This window comes from Cavia porcellus, unplaced genomic scaffold, assembly GCF_034190915.1.
Source record: "Cavia porcellus strain 051 isolate PalLab524CR breed Dunkin Hartley unplaced genomic scaffold, mCavPor4.1 scaffold_11, whole genome shotgun sequence".
NCBI classification, from domain to species: domain Eukaryota; kingdom Metazoa; phylum Chordata; class Mammalia; order Rodentia; family Caviidae; genus Cavia; species Cavia porcellus.
The window spans coordinates 66,109,071-66,123,640 of NW_026947494.1; the positions used below are offsets into that span (position 1 = coordinate 66,109,071).

At 37.3% G+C, this 14,570-nt stretch overlaps 1 protein-coding gene across 3 annotated transcripts in view; it reads left to right on the forward strand.

The window, feature by feature from the left end:
- The window catches only part of Scamp1 (secretory carrier membrane protein 1), a 164,404-nt gene that overhangs the window by 92,563 nt on the left and 57,271 nt on the right, over positions 1–14,570 (forward strand). For all 3 annotated transcript variants that reach the window (XM_005001208.4, XM_013146612.3, XM_003464387.5), the window contains 2 exons: positions 11,889–11,987; positions 12,851–12,959. In XM_005001208.4, coding sequence (XP_005001265.1) covers positions 11,889–11,987; positions 12,851–12,959 — 208 coding nt within the window. The remainder of the gene's footprint in view (positions 1–11,888; positions 11,988–12,850; positions 12,960–14,570) is intronic.

The following is a 14,570-nucleotide window of genomic DNA, read 5'->3' on the forward strand; positions in this document are numbered from 1 at the left end:
TTTGTCTTTTTCATTTTTACCGGTACCAGGGATTGAACTCACGACTGCCTGCTTGCAAGGCAGGCACGTATGCCGCTGAGCTAAATCCCCAGCCCCTAAGTGTTGCTTCTTGATCCATTCACCAGTCTGTGTGTTTTGACTGGTTATTTGAGAACATTAACATTGATGGTGAAAACTGGTATGTATTTATTTATCTTTGTTATTTTATTCTCCTTTTATTGGTTCCCCAGCTTTTTTCCTTCCCTCTAATTGTTTGCGTCCCTCGTGGATTCCTTCTGTTGGGGTTTATGAGCTGTAGTCTTTTATTATCTCTTTCTAGAATGTCCTTCAAAACATTTTTGAGTGCTGGTTTGGTGGTCATAAATTTCCTCAGACATGTCATGGATGTATCTTATATGTGCATCAAATTTGAAAGATAGTTTTGTGGGGTACATCAATCTGGGTTGAAAGTTGTTTTCCTTTAGAACTTGGAGTACTTCACCCCAAGCTCTCCTTGACTTGAGAGTTCATGCTGAGAAATCAGCTGTGCTTCTGATGGGTTTCCCTTTATAGGTGATTTGTTTCTTTTCCCTAACTGCTTTTAAGATTCTATTCTTATGTTGAATTTCTGCAATCTTGACTATGATATGCCTGAATGTAGGTTTTTTTTTTTAATCATTGCTGGTTGGATTTGTATTTGCCTCACTTATTTGTATGTCAAATTCTTTTTCTCTACCAGGAAAGTTTCTGTCATGATATCTGTGAACTTTTTAAAATGTCATTTGTGATATCTGCTGTATATTCATTGACTCCAGTTTATCTTGTTATTATTCTTTGTCTCATCTAACAGCTGCCTGATTGATATCTCATGGTCCCTTGCTAGGTTTGAGAAATCTTTCTTTTCCTGGTCCCTACCTGCAAGCCTGTCTTCCGTATCTGAGATCCTGTCTTCTCATTTTCCTATTCTGCTTCAAATACTTTAAGTGGAGTTTTTATTCTTCTGGATATCTTCTTGAATCTGCTTTATGGATTCCGTTTCTTTCCTATGTTGCACTTCCATAATTTGCTTATGCTCATCTATTTTTTTTTGTCTGTGTCTGCTCTGACATCACTAAGCATGGTGTGAATTTTTGTAGTCTCTGTATTTATTTGAGAGGTTATTTCTGATTTTTTTCAAAGCCTGATTCAATTGCTTTGTTGTTACTACTTAAGAGAGACGTGGTGGGGGACTTTCAAATTGTCCAATGTCATTGTCCCCTGGGTTTGCCTTTGGTGAACTGGATGTCTGGTGGTGAATCTTGTTGAAGTGTTTTCTCATTTCTTTTCTTTTTTTAGTTTATTTCCTGGGCTGATGCTTGCAAGTTGCCTACGGTGCGTTGCTTTACTGGTGGTATTTAGGACACTTAGCTGCTGAAGGAAGCTGGCAGCAGTTCCAGCCTAACTCCAAAATGCTTCCAGGCCATTCGCTGTCTCCTGTGGGAGGACTGAGGTATCTTCCAAGTGTAGCTGGCTTTTCGGTTTTGAGTCTGTTGGAAGATCTTACCTTTTCAGTTTGTTGGAGATAAGAAGTCATTGTTCATTTGGCCTAGTCCTTGGTTCTTTTGCACTGTGCCACAGTATTTTTTCTGACCCTTAGTTAATCTTAGTCATGGGTTACCAACAGCTGTTTAGAACAATTATGTCAATTTTGGCTGTAGTGGTACCAGTAAGATCAAACACAGCCTAGAAAACAAGAAACTGAGCTAACTCTTAATTTGCAAATTTTAACCATGTGAACTAGATCTGTGATTATATGACAAAATGTAAAACAAACCAGGTAATTATGTGCAATATTCCAGTCTGTAATAAGTCAATTTTTGCCCTCGGGGTTAAAATTTAAAATGGATTAAGGAGAAAATTGAGAAGTGGAAAAAGAGAGTTTACAAGTAAGGTTCCAGGACAAAGATGGATCCTGCCAACTTGGGGACACTGAAGGAAAAGAAGCAAGACGAAAAGAGAGGTGGAAGGGATAAAAGGAAGAACAGAACAGAACCATGCCCATAAAGAGGTTAGGAACCAGTCACACTAAAAAAAAAAAAAAAGACAACGAAAGGGTAAGAGAAATAAAAAACAAAGAAAACAAAACAAAGAAAGAAGAAAACCAAAAACGAATAGTCCAGTTCCAGGATTTCCTCTGGGTTCGGCAATGGACAACCTGTGGAGATAGATAGAATCCTGAATTGTGCCACTGTATCCGAGCAAGCCTTTATGGCAGAGTAATAGATAACTTTAGTCGGCCTGACCCAAGAACAGACTCATTGGGCTTGCTGCTGTCCAAGCAATTTATATGGGTCTGCACCTTGCTAGTAGCTGCTGAAGGAAGCTGGCAGCAGTTCCAGCCTAACTCCAAATGACTCTGGGCCATTGCTGTCTCCTGTGGGAGGACTGAATCTTCTGTACTCACCAGTCCTCCATGTCCACTGCTGCCCTCCACAGCCACATCTCTCTGCAGAGGCCTCTGGGGTCGCCAGCTGCCACTGTCACTGTGACTGTGTGTCCCCAGGTTCTAACAGCTCTTCTTGTGCAGTGAGTCTTGCTTCAATTGAAGGTGCTGCCAGCTACCACCTTGTTTGTTGAAGTTTTTCTTTTTAACCTCTTTGTTGGCTTCAGTTCACACTTCAGATTCTTCCTGGGTCCAGGGGACTCCTTCCTTTTTGTCTTCCTCACAATGCTATATTTTATAGCATATATTCTATATATATATATATATATATATGTGTGTGTGTGTGTGTGTGTGTGTGTGTGTGTGTGTGTGTCCAGCATCTGGACAGTGACTCACAGAGAGGCTGTTTTCTCTGATGCTTACTGCTCCATCATCTTCCCTGATGTAAGTATTTGGAAAATTTAGCCAGGTGCAGATGTATGCACGTGTAGTTCCAGCACTTGGGAGACAGGCAGGAGTACTGTCTCCAAACTCTTCTTGACTTGATTGTTTGTATTGACAAGTCTGTCATGACTCTGATTCATTTTCCTTTATAGGTGATCTATTTCTTTTTTCTGGCAGTTTTTAATATTCTGTTCTTGGGCTGAATTTCTAGTGACTGTTATATATGAGTGTCATTTTACTTTGGTTATGGGTAGTTGGAGTTTTGTATGCCTTACTTATCTGTATGGCAGATCCTTTTCCCATGTTTGGGAAGTTTTCTGCTATTACTTCTGTAAATAGCCTTTTTATTTCATTTGTGTAGACCACTGCTTATTCACTGATACCTATCACTCTTAAATTATTTTTCTTTGTGTCATTTTGCAGCCATTGAATTATTCCCTGGTTCCTTGTTACTTTTAAGACATCTCTCCTTTCATGATCACTAGCTGCAATCCTATCTTCAAGGTTTGAAAGTCTAGTCAGTCTCTTTCAAGCAGTTTTTCCAGCTTTCAATTGACTTTAATTTCCTGGATCTCTCTTTGAATCTGTTTCATGGATTGTAATTCCTTTCTATATTGTCCATTCAAGGTTTCCATCCTTTTCCTATGCTCCTTGTTTTAACTTATGTCTTCTTTAGATATGCTGAGCAGTTCTTTCATTATTTTTGTGATGTTTTTCTTTTACCTGAGACATTATTTCTCATCTGATTACTTTTATTGTCTCATAAAGTTGTTTCTTTACTTCACTTGCTATCCTCTTGAAGATTTCAGGTATGTGACTTCCATTTTCTTCCATGACTGTGTCTCCTAGACTTATTCTGTGTGGTTTAGAGGTCTGAGATTGCCTTTTGCTCCTTTGTCTTGTCATTGTCCTGGGTCTTCACTACAACCTCGTTGTGGGGCCCCAGGCACTTCCCATGTTGGCCGTCCCTCTATGGTGTAGGGGAATGGGACAGGCACCTGGGTTTCTCTGATCCCAGGTTCCCAGCGATGTAGCATGGCATGGGGCGGGCTTCTAAAGATCCATGCAGCTCCACTGGGGCTTCCCTGATGGCCAGGGGTTTGTAGTGGTGGGGCTGTTTCTTTCAGCATGTGTGCCTATATTGGGTCTCCTTTGATGCTGTTAGGTACAAAGGGATATATTTTTCTGATTCTCCCGGTGGACAGTGGCTGCCTGAAGGACACAAGGCTGGTGTTCCCAATGGAGGCCTGTGGGTGCATAGGGCTTACCTGGCTGTGTCCCTGCCTGTGCTGGCTGCCCACAGGAAGGAGCCTTCCGATGGTGGCGGCTGGCAAGCAGAGGTGGCTCTCGCTTTCTGTATACTCAAACCAAATTTTATAAACCACACTATAGTAAGGTAATTTATATGAAAAAAGGAAACCGTTAAAGCCTCTTTACTTCCCGTGAGATGTTTTAAAATATAGTATTTTCCTAATTTGAGATTTCATCCACCATGGGAAAAGGGTATACAGTCTTGCTCTTTCACATTTTTATTTTTGATCTGTGTCTAGAATCAGCTTTCTTACTGATTTTGGCTTGTCCTAAGCTTGCTTTTCATTTACATCTCTGCCCCATCTGCTTTTGTCAGTACATACTTAAAAGAGTTTCCCAAATATTTACAGAGTAGTAGGGTTTTGGGATACAGACTTCTGGGGGTGGCTTCTAATTTCTTTCTGTCCTGAGCAAAGAATTGGTCAAAGCAAGCAAACCAGTAACAAAGTTTTATTAAAGATAGGAAAAGAAATGGGCTCTGCAGGATGAATTCAGCCAAGTAAAAGTAGGGAAAGAAACGCAGCCCACAGCGTTTGAGGTCAGTCACCTTGTCTTTCTCCTATCACGCAGGCCTTGGGCTAGGCCATCTGTGGAAAACCTGCAGTTTTTGAGGGAACCCTACATGCAGGGCTTTGGCTACTGTTCTGTGATCTTGTCACACCTCTGTTCCCAGCCACTTTTAGCATATCCTACCTTCCAGTGTCACTAACACAGTTTGAGGTATGTCAGAGAGCTTGGCTCACACAAGTACATCCAGTTCTGCCAGTGTTCCCCTCCCAGGTACCTTAATTTCCCTTTGATATCTCGAATTTTAATGAATTCAAAATGAAGATGGTAAACTGTAAGGTATCCAGGGAGACAGAGAAGTCTTCCTTAATGTATCTCACATTTTCCCTATAGCAACCACCCCCCCCCCACTCCTCATTTCTAAGGTAAGAATTCCTTTAGCAAAGGTTCATTGGTAGTAATTCTTTCAATACTTGTTTTCTTTCACTTTTTTTCTGTAGGGGTGGGAAGGTTTATTCTTTTCCTCATGCATTATTGTTATAATTGACATGGTTGAAACAAAGTAAGTTAGCAAGAGAAAAGTATGATCTCGTTTTAATCAAGATTTTATGTGATACAGGAGCTTACAAAGATAAAGACCCACGACCAGGGAAAAAACGCCTTTCTACTTAGGTTTGGTAAAGCACGCTGGCCTGCCTTGTAGCTGTGCTTGCACCCAGGGCGTGGTCTAGTAGGAGGGCCAGAAAGGCTGTCCACTCACGTTCTCTTTTGTGTCTTTGTGAGCTTTCTGTCCTCCTGACTCTGAGACAGTGCCCTGCTGAAAGAGTGTAGAGAAGGGAAAGAGTCACTTCTGTGTGTTTATGGCTTGATTGGGGAGGGGAGAGAGTTAGAGACAGGAGGATAGGAGAGGGTCACAAAGGCCTTACGTCTTCCCTGCCTGCCTTCCCTTCTTCCCTCCTGTTACCTCTCCTTCTCCTTTCTCCCCTGAGGATTAAATCCAGGACTTGCTCTTTCAGGACCTACCAACACCTGAGCTACATCCCCACCTCCAACTATTTTTTTAGTTTTTAAAGACCAAAAAAAGATAAACATAACAAGGAAATCGACTTTCAAGATAGGTTAGCAGGACATTACAGTAGTTGATACATTACATATTGTTGTCTTCCTAGTAGTTCTTCAGCGTGCAAGATATAGGCATGATGTCTTGTCCAAATAGTATCAACGCAGAACTTTATTTTCAAGGAACTAAAAGAGGTTAGCTATGTAACTACCGTAACTATCTTGTGTATGCATATATTTTTTCCTTTTCCCTTTCTTTGTTTCCCCTTTCTCCCATCACAGTTTGTCTTTTTTTTTTTTTTTGAGCAGTTTCTTCCTACTTCACAGTATCTATCATACATTTCAGATCCTCTTTACTTGTTAGTTTCTTACACTAGGGAAACAAATTTGTCACTTAGGAGTATGGTCTCCAGTTGCATCTATTTATCTTTAAAAGTCTCTGATTTATTCTTCTTTGTGGCTGAGTAGTACTCCATTATAGAAAAAACCACATCTTTTTTACCCATTCATTGATTGATAGGCATCTGGGTTATTTCTAAGATCTGGCTATTACAAATTGTACTGCTATAAACATGGGTGCATATATATCACGATTGTATGATGTTTTGAATCCTTCTGGGAAGATACCCAGGAGTGGAATACCTGGTTTGAATGGGACCTCTAATCCTAGTATTTTAAGGAATCTCCACACTGATTTCCACAGTGTTTGCACGGGTCTGCACTCTCACCAACAGTGGGAGGAGGAAAAAAGAGAAGAGTTCCTTTTTCCCCTCAAGACCAGCTAGCATTTGTTATTGTTTGTTTTTTTTTTTTTATGATAGACATTGTTTCTGGAGTGAGAAGGGATTTCAGTGTTGCATCTCTCATATGACCAGTGATTTGAACATTTTTTCATGCATTTATTTGTCATTTGTGTTTCTTCATTTGAAAATTGCATGTTTATCTCAGATGCCATCCTTGTCTTGTTCCTAGTTTTAGAGTGGAAATTTTCAGTTTTTGACCATTTAATATAATATTCACTGTTGGTTTGTCATAGATGGCTTTTATAAGATGGAGGTAAAGACCATATATTCCTATGTTTTGTAGGGGTTTTATCATTAATGGATACTGAACTTTGTCAAATGCTTTTTCTGCATCTGTTGAGTTGACCATGTGATTTTTGTCTTTGGTTTTGTTAATGTGTATTATATTTATTGATTTACATATGTTGAACCATCCCTGCATCCCTGGGATGAATTGTACTTGGTCATGATGTATAATGTTCTTGATGATTTGCTGCATTCTGTTTGCCAGTATCTTATTAAGGATTTTTACGTCTATGATCATTAGGGAGATTAATCTGTAGTTTCCTTTCTTGGTTGAGTTCTTCTCTGGTTTTGGAATCAGGGTAATAATTGCTTTCAGACTGGCTTACAGTACTACTTCCCTTTCAGTTTCTTTAAAGAAGTTTAGCACTAATGATTAGTTCTACTCTTAATTTCTTGTAAAATTCAACAGTGAATCTGTCAAGTCCTGAGCTTTTCTTAATTATATTTTCAGTTTCATTGGCTGATACTGGTTTATTTAGAATTTTTATATCTTCTTGATTTAGTTTTTGCTTTTTGATTGTGTCTAGGAATGTGTCCATTTCTTGTGGGTTTTCAATCTTATTAAAGTATAGGTTCTCATAGTAGGTATTGATGATCTCTTGGATTTCTGTAAGATCCATTGTAATTTTCTCCTTCTCATTCCTAATTGCTTGAATATGTTTTTGTTCCCTTCCTCCCATCCAAGTACTAACCAAGCCTGACCCTGTTTAACTTCTGAGATCAGATGAAATTGGGCGTGTTCAGGGTGGTATGGCCATAGACTGTTCATTCCCTTTCTTTCTGCTGTTTAATTGCTTGCCCTACCTGGTGGCTTCTTTCTGTTGGTGTTCTTGTGTTTGTGGTCTTCATTTTCTCTAATATATTTTTTAGAGCATTCTTTAGAGCTGGTTTCATGGTCATAATTTCTTCAGTTTTTCTTTGTTATGGCATTACCTTATTTCTTAAACAATTTTGAAAGATAGTTTTGTGGGGTACATCAATCTGGATTGAAGATTGTTTTCCTTTAGGTCTTAAAGCACTTCACTCCAGCCTCTTGATTTAAAGGTTTGTGGTTTGAAGTCTGCTGTGATTCTTACAGGTTTTCCTTTATAGGTCATGTATTTCTTTTCTCTAGCTGCTTTTAATATTTTGTTCTTGTGCAGAATTTCTGGAAGTTCAGTTATTATATGCCTTGGTATAGGTTTATTTTGGTCATGGTGTTTGGAGTTTTATATGTTTCATTTATTTGTATGTCAGGTTATTTGTACATGTTTGTGAAGTTTTGTGCAGTCATTTCTGTGAAGAGATTTTTTTTAATGGTTTTTGAGTTGTCTCCAGCTTTCTCATTAATTCCAGTCAATCTTATGTTCTTTTTTGGTTCATCCTGTAGCTGTTGGATTGATTTTTTTGTGTGTGTGTGGTCTCTTGCAATTTTTAAGATATGTATTTCTTTTTCTGGTTGCTAGTTGCATTCCTGTCTTTAAATCTGCTATTTTGTCTTTGCCTTTATTCAGTCTGCTGCACATGTACTTTCAGTAGAGTTTCTAGTCTGTATTTCTGTTTGGCTTTTGTTTTATTGATTTCATTTCTATCTATTTTTGGCATTCATGGTTTCCATCATTTTCTGAGCTCCTCTATTTGTTTATGTGTCTGCTTTAATGTCTTTTATTTTTTGATATTCACTTTTTATTTTTGTACCTTAGAGATTATTTTTTCTGTGTCTCTTGCATTTGTTGTTTCACTTGTGCTGGTGTTATTTCAGAGAGTTCCATTTGTTGATTTCCAATGTCCGATATTTCTTTGTGTTCTAGACTTGTCCTGCGTGGGCTGGGTATTTGGGATTGCATTTTGCTTCTTTGTCTTGTCATTTTCTATTTTATTTTATTTTATTTTCTGTGTTGATGCTTGTGGATTTCTGATTTTAGATTGCCTTATCACTGATATCCTTTATCACTCCTTTTGTAGGAGGTCTCTGTTCCTCAGGATGTCTCCTCTAGGGAGTCCCACCATCCTGGGACAATGGAGGAAACCCACCCCCAACTTTTAGATAGCTATATAGTACATTCCTGTATGGTTGGATCATAATTTGACTATTTCCATGTTGTTGGACTTCGGATTATTTCTAAGTCTCCTTTTGTAAATGAAGCTTTAGTTAGCATTTTGGGGACACACATATTTGTGAATATTTTTGATTATTATCTTGATATTTTTAAAAATAAGCTATTTATGGGATACAAATCTTCAGTGACTCTTGTTACGTATTGCCAAATTGTGCTTTAGAATTGGCATAGGTGCTATCAATATGTGAGAATACTATTTTATGAAAGTTTTTCCAAAACATGGCAGTAGTACTATGGTAATACTAATTTTAAATGAATTAGGTTAGACTTGCAATTTTTCGAGGTTGAGTTATTGTATGCTTCTTTTTCCTTTGTGTCTAGTTTATCTGTTCAGGCATTTAAAACATGTAATTTTTAAGTTACATAGCTCGCCCTTTCTTTCTTTCTTTCTTTCTTTCTTTCTTTCTTTCTTTCTTTCTTTCTGTTTTTTTGAGACAAGAGTTTCACTATGTAATTTAAGCTGTCCTGAACTCACTATGTAGTCTAGGCTAGTCTTGACCTCACAGCAATCCTCCTGCCTCAGCCTCCTGAGTGCTGGGAATATAGGTGTTTGCCACCATGCCCAGATGTATTTTATTTTTATATCTGGTGTATATTATTATTTTGATTTTGACTGCTATTCTTGCTTAATACTTTATATCTTCATAGTTTTAAATTTTACTTTTTCATCATGATTTCTTTCCCCTTATCTCTTTAAGTAGTTTAGTATAGTTTTACCCAAGATTAGATAGTCATCTAGTCTGTATATTTTTACTGTGTTCTGGAGACTTTGTAGGTTTTTTTCTTTTTACATTTGGCTTTTTGCTATTTGGAATTATTCTGCTGATATTCAGGAATCTTTCTCTCTCTCAAATTTAAATAATTGACCCAGCACCATTTGTTAATAGTCCCTCTGTTCTGTTTCTAACCAGTGTTTTAATTTTCATGTATACCATCACTGTAGTAATATTGTAATTCCAAATCATAGTATTGTCAGTTTAGTTTTGTGTCTTACAGTTTAAAAAAATGATATGTTATCTTTTTATGCTTTCTGGTTATCAGTGAAGTGAAGTAGCATGTATTTTCACATGTTGATTGCTTATTGCTGTTTTCACTTCTCTGTATTGCCAATTCAGATTTTCAAGTAGTTTTTATTTGTATGAATTTGTAACATTTATATTTTCTGGGTGTAGGCAGTAATTTTCTCTAGTTTATGATTTGACTTTTTTGTTACATTTTATTAAATTTCAAAATAAATAAATTTGTCAATCTTTTCTTTTATGATTTGTATGTTTCCTGGTCTTACTTAATGTGATGAAGAATTACTGAATATACACTGTGTTCTAGGTAGTGTTTTAGGCCCTTGGGATATATCATAAACAAAAAACAGAAAATATCCAGATGTCACATTCAAGAAGTTTTTAAACCTTGAGTTTATAAAAATAATCACCTCATTTTACACTAAAAAATTTAAGCTTTACTGTTTGGTCATTCGTCTGCCTTGAATTTATTTTCACAGATGGTATGAAGTAAGAAACTTAGTTTTTTTTTTAGGTGATTATGTGGTTATCCCAGTACCATTTAATGACTAAAAAGAGTATTTGTTTAGTATTTTGTAGTACTGCCTTTAGGATTTGGTTTCTTGCATTTATGTGGGTTTGTATCTGATTGTTTTGTTTGTTGGTATATTTTTCTGTTCTTATATGTACCATGCTCCTAAATAGATGGTCTTACAGTAAGTATTAATATCATGGGTCCCCTGTCTTATTTCTCTTATTTCTCTTCAGAAACCAAGTATTCATTGGTTTTTATTTTTCCTTATGAATTTTAGAATCAGATATATTCCAGTTATATCTTTGATTGAGTTTGGTTTCCTTTTCAAGGCTTCTGTCAGCTGTGGCGGGCTAAAATCTTGCTGTGTTTGTGGTGTTTTTTAATAGTTCTGACTATTGAGTTTGGTGTTACACGCAGTTCTTGCCTTCTTAGCTTGCTGTAGCCTTCCTTATTTGCTCTCTCCCTATCCCTCCCCTCCCCTCTCCTCTTTCCTCTCATTGCCCTGCCTTTTCATTTTCCCATCCTTGTTTCTTGTCTTCTTTACAACCTTTCTAAATAGCACTTGAAAAATTTGATTAAAAGCCACTTTAAAAAGTGGTGTAAATATGTGGTACTAGGCTAAAGTCCAGATAATTGTTTGTTGTGACCTTCTAGATGTTTTTCTGAGCATGTATAGATGTTTATTTAAAAAGATCATCTGCATGCTTTTCTGTAGTTTGCTTTGCTTCCCTTAGCATTTAGATATCATTTTTTGTTCGTTGCAACATATCTTCGTGATGTCTGTGCTGCATGTATGGTGGTTTAACCAGTTTCCCGTTACATGACTTACAGCTAGCTCCTTTTGAGTAATGCTGAGCTTCTTTGGCAAAGTGGAGGTTTTGTAGTTTTATTTAGTTTATTTTCCATTTCCTTATGCTTTCTCTCTTTCTCTTTTAAAGCATTCTTAGTGAGATTCTACCAAGAGATTGGCTCTATGCTTTTCAGAGTACTGGCTCAGAGATGAGATCTTGTTATGTGGAGCAGGCTGGCTTTGGACTCTGGGCTCTAGCAGTTTTTCTCCACCTCCTGAGTAGCTAGACTGTAGGTCCATGCCACTGTGTCTTGCTGCTTGTTTGGTTGGTCCCTTGGTTTGCTATGCATTTTACTGTAGGGGCATAGTAGAACATACTGTAGGGGCATAGTAGAACATGTTTTAAAACATGTTTAAAGCATAGTGTCCTGGAGAAGAGTTTGTCGTGTAGCATGGGTGTTTGTACAGTTCAACAATGAATGAGTTAGAAAATACAGAGATGAAAGCTTCAACGGTTCTTTGCCATATGTGTGACTAAGAGAAGACAGGAGAGAAAGGCTGATCTGGATTTTGCTTTTTATTAGTATTGTAACTTTTGAGAGAAGTTAAAATTGGACTCTGTGTTGTATAATTTATCCTTTTCTTAATCTCTCTAGCCTCCACCAGGCAGTGTGAAAATGCCTAATGTACCTAATACACAGCCAGCAATAATGAAACCAACAGAGGAACATCCAGCTTATACACAGATTGCAAAGGTTAGTTAACGTTTACTGTCTAAATTTATATCAGAAATTATATTACTAACATTAATATTGTATTAGAGATACTGTAATTGTATCATCACATTCCTTATTTTAAAATTTTAACTTACTTTTGAGTTTGGATTAGCTACAAGTGTTCACATCTCTGTCAGTTTCTACATTTGCCTTATTCCATTATTAGGAATTATTGAATTCATTTATCATCTTGGTTACAATTTGTATAGTGAAATTTTTTCTTGAATTTGGTCTTAAGTCAATGTACAATACTAAATGACAGAATGGTAAGATATTCTAGAGAAAGGGTTGTAATGAGTAGGCAGTGATAGGAGGAGGAAGTAGATAACAAAAATCTAAGAGGAGAAGAAGTTGTCTGGTGTCATATATGGGCAGATGGGCTTAGGGACCAAAATTTCTTAACCATATGCTTCTTCTGCCACAATCTCTTACCACATTTAAGCCATTATAAAATAATCTTGCATTGCTGGGAGCTTATGTGTCATTTAACCCAGTTTGTCAAAGCTGACTCAGTTGCTCTTTTTCTATCCTTTTCCTCACTTGTTCCCTTTGCTTCTCTCCTTAACACCACAAGGCACAGAGGTCATGTTAATTTCATTTTCCAGGTGACTTCTGACTCTGATTGCTCACACTGAGAGGATTTTTTTTCCTGTCCTGTGGATTCTGTTTACACAGAGCCAAATCCATGTGATGTTTTATGAAACTATAATCTTTAATTCTGCATTTTGGAATCAATTTGAATTAGATTTCTATGATAGAGAAAGAAGTAGGGGTAGCATATAAGTGTTAAGAGTGTTTTATACTTCTGCAAGCTGTTCATGTATTGATAACTTTTGTTTAAGGAACATGCCCTCGCTCAAGCTGAACTTCTTAAGCGGCAAGAAGAACTAGAAAGAAAAGCTGCAGAATTAGATCGTCGAGAACGAGAAATGCAAAACCTCAGTCAACATGGTAGTATCCAAAAGAGTTTAAAATAGAAGTATTTATTCTAGCTATAGGTCATTTTGTGTATGGATAAAACCCTGGCTTGTTTTCCTGTTCTAACAAGGAGATCAGACAAGGCAAATTGCCTACTTGATGCTGTGTATTCTGTGATCTTGGTTGATTTGCATAGTCTTTTTTTGATAGCTAAGAACAGTGTTGGCCCACCACAGAGAAAGCAAATGCAGATGTGATAACTTTCGTTCATCCTAAACCTAGGAGCCTTTGATTCCGTACTTGGGCTCTCTCTGGATCTGCAGAATTTGAGAACATTTGAATGTGTGTTGCCCCATGTTTGACCCTTAACCTGATTTACTCAGACCAGGTTCAGTTATCTGCCCTGGTCCTCAGAAATGTGTTAAAGTATGTTTGTGGTGACCCTTGGAAGATTAGTGTATTTATATGCTGCCAAAGAAAAATCAGTGCTGAATTATTTGCTATGGAACCTATTCAGGCTATGACCACCAAGATCACTTCAAGGGAGTATCTTAGGAAAAGTTAGCAGTGTCTGGATAAGAAGGGACAACAGCTGGAGGTAAGTAAGTCATCATTAGGATACCTGGGATAGTGATGGACTAAGAACAGTAATGCAGTACACAATGAAGAATGGCTTCTTCCTTGCCTTAGAGTATACAGGTCTAGGGCCTCTACCTGGATAGTTTACTCTGGGTCCTTTTCTTATTTGCAGTACAGAGATAGCATCTATAAAGGAAAAACTAAATATTTAATTTAAGGGCTTTGTTTCTGAAATATCCATAGCTGAAATCTGTCTTATTTTCTTAGCATTGATGAGTTCAAGTTATTTCTATGAGAGAGGTTTTAATAAAGAAAGTAATGAAGAGTGAGAAATTAACAGAGTTAATTGAGTTGTCTGTGAGTACATTTCAGTACTTCTCACAAACTCATATTTAATCCTCAAAACTATCCTGTGAAGGATGGTCCAGTTGTCATTCGCATTTTACAGATGTAGAATTTACACTCTGAAAGGTTACCTTTGATCAGTTGCCCCTTAGTGGCTTGGCCCTCTGGTTTCAGAACCTGAATTCTTATTACTGTTCTTTGCTGTTGCTCAAATACCCTGGGACTGGTATAAAAGTGTCTGAACTACATAAAATTTGGATGTATAATCAATGCAACAGAAAAGACATGTCGGGAAGAGTCAGAATGAAGTTGTGCTTTTTTCCACTCTGAAAAATGACCTCCGCTAAGTTGTGATGGCACACACCTGTAATCATAAAACTCAGTAGGCAGAGTAGGGGTGTTTCAAAGTTTGAGGTCACCCAGGACTATAGTCTCAAAAACAAACAAATATACAAATAAAAACCAACCAACCAAACCCACCACATACACACACAAAATTGGTTTAGAAAAATTATGTAAAATTGGATTCTGTGACTAGAACCGTAAGTTGTGAGATAGAGTATTTAAAATTAGAAAATAGTCTTCAGTTTGTATTTTTACCCTCTAATGTTCTGGTTTTTGCCTTTTAATGTTCCTCAACATTTCACTTCTTATTCCCCCCAACTTCCTTCCAACTTCCTTTTTTTTTTTTGATCTTTATGAGACAGGGTTACCCTGTCT